Below are 16,857 nucleotides of genomic sequence, written 5' to 3' on the forward strand. Positions count from 1 at the left end.
GATCTCATCAGAGGCCTTTATCAAGGCGGTCTCTGTTCCATGCCCTTTCCTAAAACCAAATTGCGTTTCGTCGAGAAGTTGGTGGGTCTCGACGAACTCTGAGAGCTGTCTATTCATCAGGAATTCGCATACTTTGGCAGGAAAGGGCAGACACGCAATGGGCCTATAACTGGCGACAGCTGTAGGGTCTAGGGAAGGTTTTTTTTAAAGGGGTTTTATAACAGCCTTCTTCCATATACTGGGAAATTGGCCTGTCTGAAATACGGTGTTGCAGATCTCCATGAGGGGGCGTGAGATCACTTCTGTGAGTTTTAACATCACAGAAGGAGGGCACGGGTCCAGAGGGGAGCCCGATGTGATGGTAGAAATGAGTTTGATAACATCATCATGTGAGGCAGGTGAGAAACATGAAAAGGAATCATGGTTGTGATGGAAAAGTACTTCTTCCACAGTACCACCTCTGTGTTCAGTTTTGATATCCCCTTCAAATGAGGCATATATATCTGCCACCTTTGTGGTAAAGAAAGTGGATAATTCATTGCAGAAGGTCTGTGAGGGCTCGACTCCAGGGCCAGAGGGGGGGGTGGACAGAGTCGTGACAACAGAGAACAGCTCTCTGGCAGAGTTGGCAGCGGTCTCAATTTGCGCCGAGAAAAAAAACGTTTTTCGAGCCATAACCGCCTTTTTATAAATCATAAGGGCCTCTTTATAGGTTTGTCTGGCTATGGGGAAGTAGGCTTTCCTCCATCGCCTTTCTAGATTCCTACAGTGTTGGCGATGAAGTCTAAGATCTTCATTATACCAGGCAGCCGAAGGAGATGCTCTGTTAGGTCTCGTGAGTTTTTCTGGGGCCACTAGATCGGCGGCACTACGGATCCAATCCTGGAAATCTGAGACTGATAGTGCAGGAGTATTTCCTTCCTGAGGACAGGAGGAGACCAGGGAATCTAGCATCTGAGGGATGTCTGCGTTTTTCCAAGCACGAGTTCCCACCCTAGTTCTGGGCCTGGGAAGTGAAGGGTATGCGGTCCTTATATCTAGCTGGAATATAATAGCCCTGTGGTCTGACCACGTGATGGGAATAATGTCCAGCACAGAAATGTCAGGATCATTAGTGAACAGACCATCAAGGGTGTGTCCAGCTTGATGTGTAATGCCCTTAACTAATTGGTGCAGTCCTAGGTTAGAAAGCTCGGTAATGAGTTGAATAGTATCAGAGTTGTCCTGCTCTTCCAAATGGAAGTTAAAATCTCCCAGTATCGTATATTTTTCTGAACCTATAACGTTATCATTCAGGTCAGAGAAAGTGGAGAGAAAAGGGTTACGGGGGCCAGGGGGTCGGTATAGTATTATACCCTTTAGAGCTTGCTTAGGGCTAATGCTAATAGCAAAAGCAGCTGATTCACAATTGGCAGAGTTTATGGGGTCGAGTGTGGTACGATATTTGTCCTTGTAAATAATTGCAAGGCCACCACCTCTTCCTATAGGCCTGTCGTGTCTGGCGACGCTATATCCATCCGGGGTAGCGTCGCAAAAGTCCGGCCCTGACCCGGCATCTGCCCAGGTCTCAGTGGCAAATAATAGATCCAGGTCATGGGCAAGAATAAACTCATTAATCTGGAGACTATGACATGGGAGTGAGCGCGTATTAATGAGCGCAGCTTGACAGCCATGCAGAGGAGTCTAGATGGAAGGGCACTAGAGAGGCTGTTGATTTGTGAGTACTTTGGAATTACATTAACTGAGAAAATGGATTGGGGGGCCCAAATAAAGAAAGCTAGCCTAAAGCTAGTCCAGTCCTCTGGGGGTATTTTTAAGGCGTATAATAAGTGCATACATAACATGATAGGCCCTACTGCCAAACTCTACAAGGCACAGGCTAGGGGCGCTGCCTTGTATGGAGCAGAATTATGGGGCCACTGTTTAACTACCCCCGTATTGCTTATAGAGAACTCCTTTGCTAGGCAACTTTTGTGTCTCCCCTCTAGCTCCCCACTAGTTCCCCTTAGAATGGACCTAAGGATTAGCCCTATCGCGGATGAAGTAGCACTGAGACCATTCCCTTTTTGGCTACGACTATGGAGCATCCCAAACTTGCCTCATATAGGGACGAGTTGAGAGAAGTTATGAGCCTACAAGATGCGAGAAAACTCCTAAGGTTGGCATATATTAGGAGCACCTGGACGCCTATCCCTTGGGTTCATGGAAGTAAAAATGCACTATAGGCTAGAATTGGCTCTAGATGACATCCAGCCGCTTCTTGCAAAGAAGGTATTCCTCCAATTCAGACACGGGGTACTTCCGCTCCGTTCATTTACCATCAAGTAGTAGGGTGACCGCAGTCTGGATTGTCCTGCGTGCGAGAATGTAGAGGAAACTGAAATGCATGTACTTTTCTTCTGCCCTGCCTACAGGAGGTCTAGGTCCCACTAGCTGGTACAGCTATGTAGGAACCTGGGGTTCAGACATTGCTCCGAGGCCTTTAGGTTACTCAAGTATGATACTCAAATGCCCATTGTGTTCCCCATCTCACATTTTTTATATTCTATATGGTACACTCGTAGAGCTATTTCAAAGAAGAGTCTATAGGCCAATTTGAGCTCAGCATTAACTACTATGCCTTCCACAATATGTACCCTCTTCTACTTTTTCTGAAAAAGCTCAACCATTGTTTTTCTGGTTTACCACCATTTTGTATATAATTAGTAGGAGTTTCCTAAAAAGTTTTTAAAATGTTATCTCTACATTCTATCTGTTATTGCCATTGTCTTATTTAAAATGATTTCTATTCTACTACATTTTGATATTTTGCCACATAGTGCACTATTTATGTGTTAGTTTTAGATAACTTGCTTAAATGAAATTAACCTTTCGTCCACTACTGGCTCCTTCATAAATCACTTGCACTTTATTGTCTTGCACTATATGGCAAATGTAAAAGTTATGTAGAACAAGTATACTACACACTCCTTTGTCTGAGGACGCCCAGAAGAGATGTCTTTTGTTGCTTAAGATCTTTGATAGACTTGTATATCTGTCCAAAAAATGGTGGATACTATGATTCTGTCATTCTTTCTATCCCCAACCATGGGGCCGATTCACAGAACTAATCTGAGATAAAATTCCTAAACATTATGACTATCGTTATTCACAAAAGGCATTTAGTAGTAGTAAAGTTAGGAGTCCTAACTTTACTACTACTGAATGCCTCCTGTCAATACCAAAAGTAGTAAGTTTAGGATTTTATCTCAGATTAGTTCTCTGAATCGGCCCCATCAGATTAGCAAGCTTCTGATAATGAAAGGAATATTGCTTTGTAAGCTTTTTCGCCCTCTCTTTCTGCAACAGAGGGATTCAATATGATGCATTGGTCTCAAATCAAGAGACCAAACATTAGCATCCAGTTCTTTGAAAAGTACTGGGAGGTAATTTTGGAATCTCCTTGGAGAGCATTATCTGCTGGCTCAAATAGCATGAATTCATCCTGTACAATCCAGATGGCAATGATAATAGTGTTTTGCCATATGTAATGTGCTGATGGTCCCACTGTAAAGGTAAAAATAAATTGAAGATAATGGTTAAAGGATAATAGTAACTATACAATACAATTAACCTGTAGCCTTACCTAGGAATTTGATAGACAAGCTACATGTTGGCTATGACATCAATCAAGGAATGTTGTAACCCCAAAATACTCAAACTTAAAATTTTCATCAATCTCCTCGCTTGCATAGAAAGTGCAAGGGACGTTTTCTGCATTGTCGAACACTTGTGTCCCGTCATTCACTGCAGATTCCTTTTTCTGCAGGATCATATCATTATTCCAGAAGTTATTTGCACTCAGGGATTGCTCTGCTTAGTTTTGTCTCTCAGGGCCCGATGTAGGTAATCCCAGATTACCGATTATTAAATACCGAATCATACCGATTCGGTATTTAAGAACAGGCAAATGGGATGTAGGTAATTTTACCGAAAAAATTATCGATCGGTAAGTTTCGGTAATTAGCGAATCGGTAAATACCGATTCGGTAATTGCCATTCATTCCTATGGGCCTGGAGGCCCATAGGAATGAATGCCAATTACTGAATCGGTATTTACCGATTCGGTAAAAGGGGGAAACATTGAAGGGTGACAGGGTGTTTCTTTGACACCCTGTTGCACTCCTCAATTGTGTATGGGTGCACATGTTGCAGACATACTGCAACATGGCACTGTTGGAAAAGCAAAAAAAATGCTTTTTCCAAGGTTTTCATTATTTACCACCAACTTGTAGTTGGTGGTAAATACCGAATCCTAAAGGGGGAAAAGCAGTCATTTGAGTGCTCCCTACATAGCAAAATCGGTAATTTACCAATTCGGTATTTTAAGGAATCGGTAATTTACCGACTCCTTAAAATACCGATTTGGTAAATTACCGAATCAGTAAAATGGCCACCTACATCTAATTTTCCAAATACCGGTCGGTAACGGCCGAAATTACCGAATTTCGGACGTTACCGACCGGTATTTGCCTACCTACATCAGGCCCTTAGTATCTTTGCATCATGCTAAAAAGATTGAACTCCAACTTGTCCACTTTTTTATGCGTGTATGCATGCATTTATCACCAGGACCATTTGGTCTACTATTTGTTACTGCTTGGCTTAATGGTGCTTCTTGAGCAAGATTTTTCTTTAGTCTCTTATTTCTTTTTTGGTTGTTCTCTATTCAGAAGGGTTAATGGGTCTCGATTGAGAAGAGTTTCAAAGCATTCCAGTGTATCCCCTTATTTGTTTCCTCAGTACTACTCTCCTTCAAGTAATTCAGAATTACCTTTTTTAAATTGTTCAATATTTCACTACTAGTGAGTCTTTCAGAAGACCTCCGTTCAATACTAGAAACATTGTAATCTCCACAGGTTTACTGTCAGATTCACTAGGCTGTGATCAGACAGGCTTATGCTTTTTATGTGTGTGCTCTCTACAGTGTCACTGAACAAGAAGGGTGCAGCCAACCAAATGTCCTCTAGACTTCAGTGAGTCCCGCTAACTTCAGCCAAACCTTCCTAGCATGCGTCAAAGTCCTAGTTCCATTATATTAACATTGCAAACAGTCTCTTTTCTCATACATTAGTAAGTTGAAATCCCCCTATGCCTCCAAAGTTAGTTCCTCTTCAATGATGCATAATATCTCTAGTATGGTTGCTTTCAGGAATGCTTCCTGTCCTACCTTCATAGCTTAAATGAAAGCTACAGAAATCTTTCTTGTTCCAAACACAGGTACCCCCCCGCCCCCTCTTTGTCTGCTTCATTCCTCAATAGGTCACTGATGAAACATTCAGCAATCAATATCACCTCCCCCCCTATTTTCTTGGTCTAACCAGATGCAAAATATTGATAAGGATGTGCTGTTGGAATCTAACCTCTTAGATGGGACATTACATCCCAGCAGGATAATATACCACTATATCTACAAAGATTTGAGAACTTTTCACTGAGGATCTTTCATGCCACAGGCACCCACAAGTATATTATCTTTCTCCAGTTTCAATATAAATGGGTTCAGCTCCCTCCAAGACATATATCTCCAAATCTAATATGTCTCAAGTGAGAGCATAGCAGAGTTGCCGCCATTATAACACACACAACCTACAGTATTGCACAGGACAAACCCACTAAAGGACTGCATGGATTGACAAAATACTTACAGAAGCACATAAATGTTTGAAATGATCCTTGCATGTCCTTCAATGTCCACCCCACATTCAAACCCACTCTATGGCCTCCAACCTTTAACCACCTTACAGAGTTGCAGAAATCATGAGGCTGTCCTCTTCTTCTCCCTGAATGAACTTTCCACATCAGTGATCTCTTTCACATGCTGCAGGATATCTTATTACACCTTTGCAATGTTTTTCCCTGGAAACCTCTTTTCCACTATGCTTCTTCATCTTGCTTTGCCAAATTTACTCTATTTTCACTGCTTTTGGTGCTTCTTATCCTTGCTAAATTTGTCGTCCTCTTCCAATCTGCCACTATGCTTCTTTATCTCGCATTGTCAAATGGACTCTATTTTCACTAATTATGTTTCTTCCTATTGTTTATAAAGTTGTCATCCTCTTCCAATCTGCCAAGTTCAGTAGTCCCTTGACCTCAGTGATTTCACCATATTTTGTCTCTGCCTAGGTGAAGAGCAACCTGAATGAATGACTCTCAACTGTAGGAAATCTTTTCTTCTTTTCTTTCTTCAGAAAGTCAGTCGCAAGCTGAAGGTCCCTGCTTCTATTAATAGAAATAATGCAAGAGCTGCACCTTGTGTACCTTTCATCACCTCTTCATATGCTCTCATCTTCCACATAATCTGTTCTTTGTCTTAAAAAAGTAAACCTTGTCAGCATGCCTGGAGGATTTTAATAGCACATACCTATTTGTGTCACCTCAAACTGTGTCATTTCTTGGGGGCAATTAAGGTCTGTCTTGATTTACATATAGCAAGCCTTTGGAATATGCAGACTCATCTTCGCATTCTGCTCTTTTGGGTACAAGTCTTATTCAGACATTACTATGCTTCAACCTTTCATCAGGGTCCTTTTGCTGAATCAGATCTGTTTTGTTTTGCAGCTCCTTCATCTTTTGTTTTCTCCAGGCCATCCTCCCTTTCCTCAAACTGTTCAATCTCTCCATCAATATCCTGCAGTTCTTCTTGTTGGAGCATATGAAAATATCTCCCTTTTCTCTATGCTCCCCTTCATATAGTCACTAGTATTAGGAACATCTTGTTCAATTGAGCACATTCTTTTATGGGACCTGGATGGTATAAAATTGGAGTTTTATGTGCTGCATGTTTGATACTGATAGTATTAGCATAGCATTCCTTGATTGGAGGTTTCACATTTGGTTTTCCCCAGATTTACGTTCTGCCGTCCCATAATGACAGAGTAGTTCCCTTTGACTGCAATTTATCACTCTGGTCAAACCACATGCCCTGTCTGTAACCTCCTTTCCCTCTGTTCTCGTCATAACTGCTCAGGCTTACTGGGTGCTGGAAAAGGTTGGAGGTGTATCATGTTGTTTTAGCAACATATCTGAGCCATCCACCAGCTTCAACAATTCCCCCCATCCTCCTACATCTTCTCCTTCTTTTTAAACTGGGAGTTCAAAATGCTTACAATACCAAACAGGCTGAGCAAGGCAACAGACCATATGTAATTGCATTGTCATTCAGGGACCAACATTGTGAGCCCATTGTCACCTTATTTCTTCGTTCCTAGAATACTGAACCCCCAACCTCATGCCTGTAATAGTCAAGTCAGTTTATACTTCTCAGGCACCTGTCTGCTTCACATCCTAAAATGTTTAGGGGACTCTTCTGCCTCTCCCCTAATAGGAGTTTCAAACTGAGGACTGTGCCCAGTACATCTCAGATGCCTTGGAGAGCCACCCAAAAAATGTGATGCTTGTCTCTTCTTTTTATTAAACCCTGCTCCTTGTCACTTCTGGGGCCTTCTGATAGTGCTCCAAAAGGGCAGTTTATTCGTATGAATGCACCGGTTGTCAAAGCTCCAGTTTTGTTTTGATTGTAATGGGCTTTGTTGACTACCTCACTGGTTACCCTTGACAAATCAGGAAATCAGGATCCAGCCACATCCACAAGCATGGACACCATCCAACAGGGCTGTTTACCATCTGCTGGCTTTAAACCACCATCACATGCCTTTAGGAGTAGAAGGGACACTTCTACTCCAGACAAACCAGATGACTGCATCCAGTATCATCCCATGTGCCACCTCATCTCTTCTGTGTGCCCTCATAGTAGCCATCTCTCATCACGGTGATCTGACCTTCAGTGATGAACCACTCTGAGTCTCGCCATACTCCGTATAAAGCATCCACAATAGATTAATGAACTTAGCCGATGTAGAACCCCATAGCACAGGTCTCATTGTTGGGCATGCAACCTGCATGAATTCTTGTGTTTTAACTGCAGAAAGACAGAGCTAAATGAGCTGTTTTCAACCCTCTTGACTACAACAGCCCTGGGATGCCTGCCTACTCATGTCTCATTTAGCTTACGGGTATCTCATTTGAGCCGCTGCTCACCTTTCCCGGCTTATTTTGTGAGAGTCACCTGCATATTCTCATCCGTTGGTGCTTGTTTCTGTAATGGCAACACTCTGCAAATTAGGTTGCTGAAGAACACAACAGTGAAAAATGTTTGAAGGCAGCACCTTTTTCTATTCACCACAGCATTGTTCCAACAGATTCATATGCTGTCTGGTGTTCTTTATTTTGCTGGGTGTCTGCTGGAAACACCTTTTATACAGGGCTGTTGGGGAAGCTGTTGGCTTCTGCTCCTTAGTTAATGTTTGACCAAGCTAAATCACTTGCCTACTTTTAATTCATTATTCACATCCATGTAGATAGTGATATCTTGGTATTGCCCTCTAAACGGCACTGGCCTATACTTACATTTATTATCAACTATAGTCGAATTTGCTGTCTGTGTCATGCGAAGAGCTGAAGTTGTCACCTATCAATGGGTATGCTCTTTCATTTTCTTTATTAAATCCTTTCAATATCATTGCATTAGAAGGTGTAAGTAAATGAATATCAACATTCATTATCACATTTTCTCTGCGTGAAATATAATGGTTTACTCTTTTTGGATTTCCATATGCTCCGAACAGACCTCCCTTTGAAAGCACACAAAATTAACGACCATGGTAAATATCACGAAGTAATCCATTACATTTCACTTATACAGGCCTGCATTAGGCCATTCACATTAAGGGCCCGATTCTGATCTCGCTAGGAAAGCCCTCCGTGCGACTCGGATCCGGCGGGCTTTCCTAGCGAATTGAGCTGTACTATACTAGTCCGACCGAACGAGTACGATGCAGCCGTATACTGACGGACTCAGTTTGCTACATAGTAGCTCCCATAGCAAAAAGGGGCTGGGTGGGGAAAAGCGTACAGCCTGTGGTGGGCACCCCATGTTGCCCGCCACATTGTGCATGCTTGGATCGGGGGGACCCATGCGCACTCCCCTGCGACCGTTTCGGAGGTCTCCGGTTGAAGTGAAGTGGGGCCTGCTCTGCCCCCCCTCCTCTTGCTGAGACATAGTTGATACAGCTGTCCGAATCGTGCATCGTACTCGCTCGTTCAGAAGCCCGGTCCATTGCGAGGCACGATTTGGCTACAGACAATTCGGACAGACAGATTTGCGTTCGGAAACGATTCGGTCGGTGCAGACAAGATCTTCGCATTGCACTTGGTCGTTCGGAATGGGACATGATTTGGACAGAAATAGTGTCTCCGAATCGGATTTGGTCTTTCCAGATCCTGCCAGGAGCCCTTCCGACTGAGAACGGTATCGAGCCCTAAATGTTGGTACATATGCACCCTTACTCATAGGATAGACTTATCTTCTTGCTGAAAGCATTGAATAAAGTAGCAACATGTGACTTTACTCCTGTACTGTATTTGTGTGTGATTCCCCCAGTATTTTTCTGTTCCTGGAACACTGAACCTCCAACCTCATGCCTGTAGTAGCCAATTCAAATTATCCTACTCGGGTACCTATCTGCCTGACCCACAGAAATGTTCAAGTGACTCTTTTGCCTCTCCCTAAATAGGAGTCACATGGCTTGTCTTTCAAACTGAAGAATAGGCCCAATATATCTCAAATGCCTTGAACAGGCACCCAAAGAATGTGATGCTTTTCTCTGATTTTCTACTAAATCCTGCTCGTCACTTCTGGGGCCTTCTGACAATATTCCAAGCAGACAGTCTCTACATGTGAACTCACAGGTTGTCGAAGGCTCCAGTGTTGCCTCGCTCTTCCTGACCTCGTTGGATACCCACAGCAAATCAGAAAATCTGAATCCAGCTGCATCCACCAGTATAGGCACCATCAAACCAGCTTGTGAGCCACCTGCTGGCTTCAAACCCCCATAACAAGCCTTTAGGGTAAGAAGTGACCACTTCTACTCATGACAAACCTGATGGCTGCCTACAGTATCATGCCACCTGTCACCTCATCTCATATGAGCCATCTTTCAACACCCCAATCTGAACATCACAGGTGACCCACTCTGAGTCTTGCCACCCTCCTCTTCAGCCATTACTTATTGATCAATTAACTTAGCTCATGCAGCACCCCATGGCATGGGTCTTTTTCGTTAGTTCGGCAACCTGCATGAAGTCTTATTTACTAACTGAAGGAAGACTAAGGAGAATGAGCTGTTTTGACATTCCTTGACTACAGTGATGCCTCGGGAAGCCTGCCTACTCCTGTCTGTTCTAGCTAAAGTATCTCTCATTAGGTTTACTACTTACCATTATAGGCTTACTCTGTAAGAGCCACCTGCGTGTTCTCATCCATAGGCGCTGGGCGTCCCTTTGCAGATTATGTTGTTGAAGAAGACCACTCTGAAATTCATGTGAAGGCAGCTCCTTTTTCTGCTTACCATGACGTTCTTCTGCGTGGTGCCTGCTGAAAACGTTTAGCCCAGACTGTGGGTAAAGCTGTCGGCGTGTACTCCTTACTTCATGTTTTATCAAGCTACAAGCTCTTGCCTAATTTTTGTATACTATTTGTAACCATATAGACATTGATATCTTGGTACTGGCTTATAGGACACTTTGACCTATGCTTGCTTTCAGCATCAACCATCATGGATTTTGCTTTCTTTATCATACAAAGAGCTGAAGGTCGCACCTGTTGATGGTTATGCTCTCTCTTTTTCTTTATTAAATCCTTTCATTATCATTGTGTTAGAAGATGTCAGTAAATGAATACGAACATTCATCTGTACACTTATATAATAGAATGTTTTCCGTATTTTGGATGTGCATTGAACATATTCCTATACCTGCCCAACAGAATTATCTCTTCTCCCTTTGACACACCAAATGTATTTTGATGTTAAACAGCAAATGGTGATCCATTGTGTTACCCTTAAAATGACCTATATCAAACCATTCACAATAAATGGTGATAGTTATGCATCTCTCCCTGCCTTATTGAATAGAACCGTTTTCGTCTTGCCTCAGGCAATGAATAAAGTGGCAACATGTGACTGTACTCCGGTCTTTTATTTGTGTCCGATTCCCCCAGTATGTGATCTATACTTGGAGTTATACATTCAGCTGTTATGCAAATTTTTATGGCTAGCTCATGCTAATGTCTCCATGACTCATATGAACAATGTACTCTAGGAAAGTTTCAGTGTCTGGCAATCTCTTTATATTAGCAGTTCAGATTGGAGATTTATTCTCCATTAAGTTATTTAATATATAACTGTAACTGTCATATCCCTCACCCAAAATAATCTTTTGTGAAGTTTAGGGCCTTTTTACATGTTTGGCAGTCCTCCGGTCAGGCCGCCACCGCTGCATCGACAGGAGGACTGCCAAACCCATGCTGGTGCTGCAGCAGTCTCATGGCAGCGACAGTATAAAATTCATGGGTGAGTCTTAACTGTAAACGCTGCTGTGACAGCACCTGCACCATGTTCCTGCATAGTGTGGCATGCATGCGCACACCGTGAAGGAACTGGGGTGCAATACTAGGGGGGCACAACATGTGCCCCCCGCATGCATGCCCTGGCCCAGGAGCGGCAGGAGCCCTGTTATGTTATGTCCCCTAGTAGCCTCTCCACAACCCTTTTCATGGTGAGTTCACTGCCATGAAATAGGCAGTGGACAGGCAACTCGTAATATGCATGGTGGTGCCACAGCGGCACCACAAGCATATTGGCGCACCCTTCCACTGTACGAACGCCGCCGGCTCCTGGATGCCTGACGGAAATGGGGGTACTCTGGCAGTCCAACTGCCACACACTGAATACTGTGAGCAGACCCGCATGTGATGGTGGTGGCCACACCGCGACCGAAATGGAGGCGGTCCTACGGACTGCCGTACTCGTAATAAGGCCTTCAGTCTTTTCTGCTCTTGCCTCTGTACAACACTCTGTTGTTTGTAGCTACGTTTTTGCCTGGCAATTATCCCTCATAGACATGTATTGTTAGGTGCCCAGTTCAAGTGCATTATTGTTTATGTTAACAAAAAAACGAAAAACAATTAAAGGCACTCAAGTAACTACTGTCCATAAAATATCAATGAAAAACTACTTGAATGTCGTTTTGAATTGCTTACCATGCAATGTTACACTAATTCTTTCATGTTTCTATTATTGTGTTTTATTTTACAAAGTATTATAATTTTGGTTCTTATTTGCAGGCCACATTTAAAGGCTGGACGGATATAATGTATGCGGCAGTTGATTCACGGCAGGTTAGTTTATCCTGAAAAGAAAATATGTTTCTATATGCTTTGAAGTCCAGATAATTACATATTTGCCCTTACGTCTCAGAAATCCATTTAGCAGTTTAACCACAAATTTGAGTAGGGTCACAAGAAATGAATGCATGACTAAAATGTACTTTTTTTGTGAAGGCTTGTGATGACGCATACATTGTACTGACCCACTGAGATAGTTCTTGTTCTGGTTTATTTTTAAAACTTTCCATACATGGAAAACATTTTAACATACCTTTAACCTTGAACATACTGCCACATCACCACCCATGTCACCAGGTGCCTTCATTAAGTCTAACAATGCTGGCCAGTATTAATCACACTCTATTCCCTTCAGTTCCATGTTCCATGTCTAGGTTTCAGTATCTATTTAAAAATCAAGTTAACAATTCCAACATTCCGGAACTTTTTTTTAGACATTTTTAGTAATCTGATTTTTGTTTCTTTTGCTGAGATGAGCACAAAGCCTTCAGGATTTAAAGGCTGCAGTGAGCACAAAAGTCGTGCACCTAAGACTGATTCCAACAACCACCTCATGTGTTTTTAGCAGTAATTAGGATATCTGGAAATGTGATGCAGACTTCACTGTAACCTCCAAGGAAGCGTTTGGAAAATAGGCAAATTCACCTGGAAGCTCTTCGAGTGTTCACGATCTTGTTCCTTTCGTTTGAGTTTTCAGGAATAGCATGAAAGTAAATACAACGGGCCTGCACAAAGATAAACATGAAATGTAGATAGCCGGTTGGCACCAACCCGGATCCGTGATTTCACTCTATGTGTAGCTGCTCTTACTTGGAATGTGATGGATCATACTGTATTCTGAAGATGGCTGTAACTGTACAGTTTGCATGTGGGCAAGGTGCTGCATTAAAGAGAAGAGATGAACCCACCTTATCTGACCAATGTCTTCTTTACACCAGGTCCTGCTGTAAAATTCAGTTTGCAGGACCCTCTCTGGATACTATCTTGGAATGTCTGTGTTAGATAAAAGTTCAATCTAACAAATGTAGGGGAAAATAAATTCAAGAGGCTGACCTCAGTGGCCAGCTAGAGGAAGGTGCTGATCATGAAACCTTTTCTGGCACTCCATGATCGTTAAAGGAAGAGAGATGGTTTATAAACTCACAACCAAAGCAGCTGTTTATATCTCACCGCACCAATTATTCTGCATCGATCTTGGACTAAAGTATACAGCCATCAAAGAGTTTAGAGTCTCTGAATATGGTAACTATTAAAGAGCTCACTGAGGCTTTGCCTGAGCCACCAATGTCAGACTTGGGTCAGGCACTAACCATCAAGTTAGCAATGGTGGGTGTAACTGGTGCTACTGGTAAACTTGACCGTCACCCAGCACCATCGTTGTTTCATTTAGTACTGTTGCTAGTATCCATAGTGTTGCTCATGCTTTTGCAATTGGGGTTGAGTTGAGGCACCGAATAGGAATGAGATGGTGATTAAATATCACATGAAACTCATACTTTTTCACCAGTTAGAGGAAACTAGTTGCTTGAAAACCTCACTAGACAGTGTCATGAATGAGATGGTGCAAATTACTTTAGCCTGTTATTATAGCTTTCATTAGAGTTTATTCACAAGGGCTTCTATAAATGTGGTCATCAAGCTGCCTGGTTCTGAGGAGGTGAACATACATGGCCTATAGGATTGGGGCATTGGCCATGAGTTTCCTTTTACTCCCTGTTGTTGAAACAATTTAGGAATCATATTGCTCTTCTGTAGGACAATTAACTTCAGCCCTAACTGTTTCCAGAGCTATGTTGGTGAAACATAAGCTGATGTAGAGTGATCCTTTTTAGCAAACAAAGCATGCAGTCGTTTATAGAACACTCAGGTGTAAATGAATGAAACTATGTGCTGTAGCTATTTAAAAGAGGGTATGCTTGTTATAAGGGTTGTTATAAAATGTATATATTTTCTACAATTATGATGCTTGTGATTTGTGTTGTTTCACCTTGTAGTATGAAAATATACATTTTAACATATCGACATTTATTTAAAGCTGGTATAGTGAAATATGGAAGACAAATAGAATAAAAAATAAAAAACTAATAAATCATCTGGTGCAGTATGGTAGATGTGTTTCCTCAATGATCATGCGATGAGTGCGGATCACTTAGTATGAGTAAATGTATACCCTGTGCATTATAAAGACCGGTAGTGTAAGGTAAAGGATTAATAAAGTACCTGAATACAGATAAAGTGACTTCAGTTGTGACAGCTCTCTAGGCCTGGACAGGCTTACAATAATATTATGAGTGAGTGCAAGGGTCGATATTTGTGATATATTTTGCAATCCATGGTCTTATGAGTTGGGTCGTCCAATTTTCAAAATACGTTCATTTTTAGTGGTGCTTGCAAACGGTTCTAATGGAAGGCTGCTATTGTGATAAAAGTTGTTTGCTTATGGTTCCCTAATCTTAATATCTGTAAATGCAATCAGTAATCTCATGAGATACCAGAACAACATTTGACACTGGTTGGATAAGGCTGTATCATATTTGTAAAAGCAAAGGATCTAAAGCAGTTGGTTACAAATAAAATGACTTCTACTAATTGAAATAGTTAGTCTGATTTAGACTTTATGTACTCCATTGCCAGAGAAATTACATTTATTAGTTATGAGGTGTAACTCATGGCTGAGGTTATCACGCTTTCTCTTGCCATTCAATGAACAATGTTGGACCTGCCTGAGTATGATGAGAATTTGTTATGGGATTAGGTCAACTATAGAATGAAGATGTATAAAGGGTGTATGTAGAATGTGAGGTCTTTAGAGATGTTGGCAACTCAAAAACCCTCTTTGATACAGCCATAGTCTGTGATGCCTGTCAAACCCCAAGGACAAACTTTGCAAGTGGTCAGCCTTATCTGAGGCAATCTCAATTTAAGAAGTCTGATACAAGTGACAGTCTACCCAGTACGAAGTCGCTTATCATGCAAGAGTGCAGATGCCTCTTTTGCAACACGAAAGAAAGCTTGATAACACCCATATATCATTTGATGCTGCTGTGAGGCTGGTTTTTGAGCTTCTTTTTGGCGAAGGATATTCTAGCCACCACCCAATGTGCTCTGCAAATTATGCAAAATGGTTACAGCACTCCTTTAAGATTTCCATTAACATGCCACCAGCTGGTGGTAGCGACTGCTCATCTGGATGTGAGTTTACTTACAGTAAACAATGAGCCTCTTATTCACATTTGAATTGTCATGAACTTCCAAATGTCAAAGATAACACCAACAAAAAAGATAAATTGATCTGTGATTGATACTTCATTGATGTGACAGATATATAACCCAAAAAGGAGCAGGGCCTGGCAGAGTGGAGCACAAATCCTACCAAACTTGGGATCTGAATATCCAAATCAGATCCATGGTCAACATTGAACACAATTAATTAAATACCTGTTTATATTGATGAATGAATCAGGATAAAAAATAACAGATGGTTGTGCAGTTTATATCAGAAAGAGGAATTCAGACAATTCTAGTTTACTGAAGATATTTGGCTTTAAGGCTTATTTCATTCTGCAGCTGCCCTCAGCAAAACTACGAATATGGTTGTCAGAGTGGATCTTTGGAGTCAAAGGTTATAGAGCACAACGTATGCTCTCAAATATGCTGATGGTGAAACAGAATTTTTATCAGAAGCTGCTATTATGGTCGCGGAGGACAACCAGTTATGATTGCTAGGCTTGGTTCTGCCAGACTGTTAATTTCACTTTGGTATATATGCATTACCAATAGGTTGGGAGATGCACCTGAGCACTGGTCCATGATTACAGACCCACAACTCCCTCCACATCAGCCTTTTAAGACTATTTCTCTATGTAATATGATAACAAGTGTGGGCAACTATGGAAACTATGGGGCCGATTACGATTGTGGAAGGCTCATCACTGCTAGCCATGCTGTGGCGGTCCTTCCGCAATCATACCGCGATTTTCCCCTCTGCCACATTACGATGGCAGAGGGAATCGTGCTCAGACCGAGGAGGACATAAAGACTGCCTGCCACGGGTCCGCCAAAAGCAATCTTACACATTGCCTGGCGGACGGTCCTCATGGCAAGATATGGTGGCGGTGCCTAGCAGGCACCTTCCACCAAATCATGATGCTAGCTAAAGCTGGCATTTCCATGGTGGCGATGCCGCCATGGACAGGCTGGTGGGGATTAGTGACAGGGGCCAGTTGCGGGTTCCCCTTGTGTTGGGGAGGTGAGGGTGCACTTGGCAGGCACCGTGTGGTGACTGTCACGTAGTGTTATGAAATGCAAAACATGGTATTTTCACATTGCGGCGGGTGCTGCTGTCAGCAGCTCTAGCCGCAATGTTAAAATTCTAGATCTGACCACCATGGTGGCGGTCGCATCCTGATTGGGTGTGCGGGACTGCCGCATGCATGACGGGCGGTCATGGTTCACACAAGGATAGCGGACGGACTCCAGTCCATCCACCATCCTAACGAGCCCCTATGTTGTCTAGATTGGTGCTGAGGCTTTGGTGCTGAGGCATGGGGTTCACTGACAAAAGATCGACACCC

At 42.4% G+C, this 16,857-nt stretch overlaps 1 protein-coding gene across 1 annotated transcript in view; it reads left to right on the forward strand.

The window, feature by feature from the left end:
* LOC144823272 (sodium channel protein type 2 subunit alpha-like) overlaps window positions 1–16,857 on the forward strand; it is a 662,530-nt gene that overhangs the window by 539,872 nt on the left and 105,801 nt on the right. The window contains exon 25 of the mRNA XM_078681628.1: window positions 12,224–12,277. Within this exon, the coding sequence (XP_078537754.1) occupies window positions 12,224–12,277 (54 nt within the window). The remainder of the gene's footprint in view (window positions 1–12,223; window positions 12,278–16,857) is intronic.

Source organism: Lissotriton helveticus, chromosome 3_1 (assembly GCF_964261635.1).
Source record: "Lissotriton helveticus chromosome 3_1, aLisHel1.1, whole genome shotgun sequence".
In the NCBI taxonomy this organism is placed as follows: domain Eukaryota; kingdom Metazoa; phylum Chordata; class Amphibia; order Caudata; family Salamandridae; genus Lissotriton; species Lissotriton helveticus.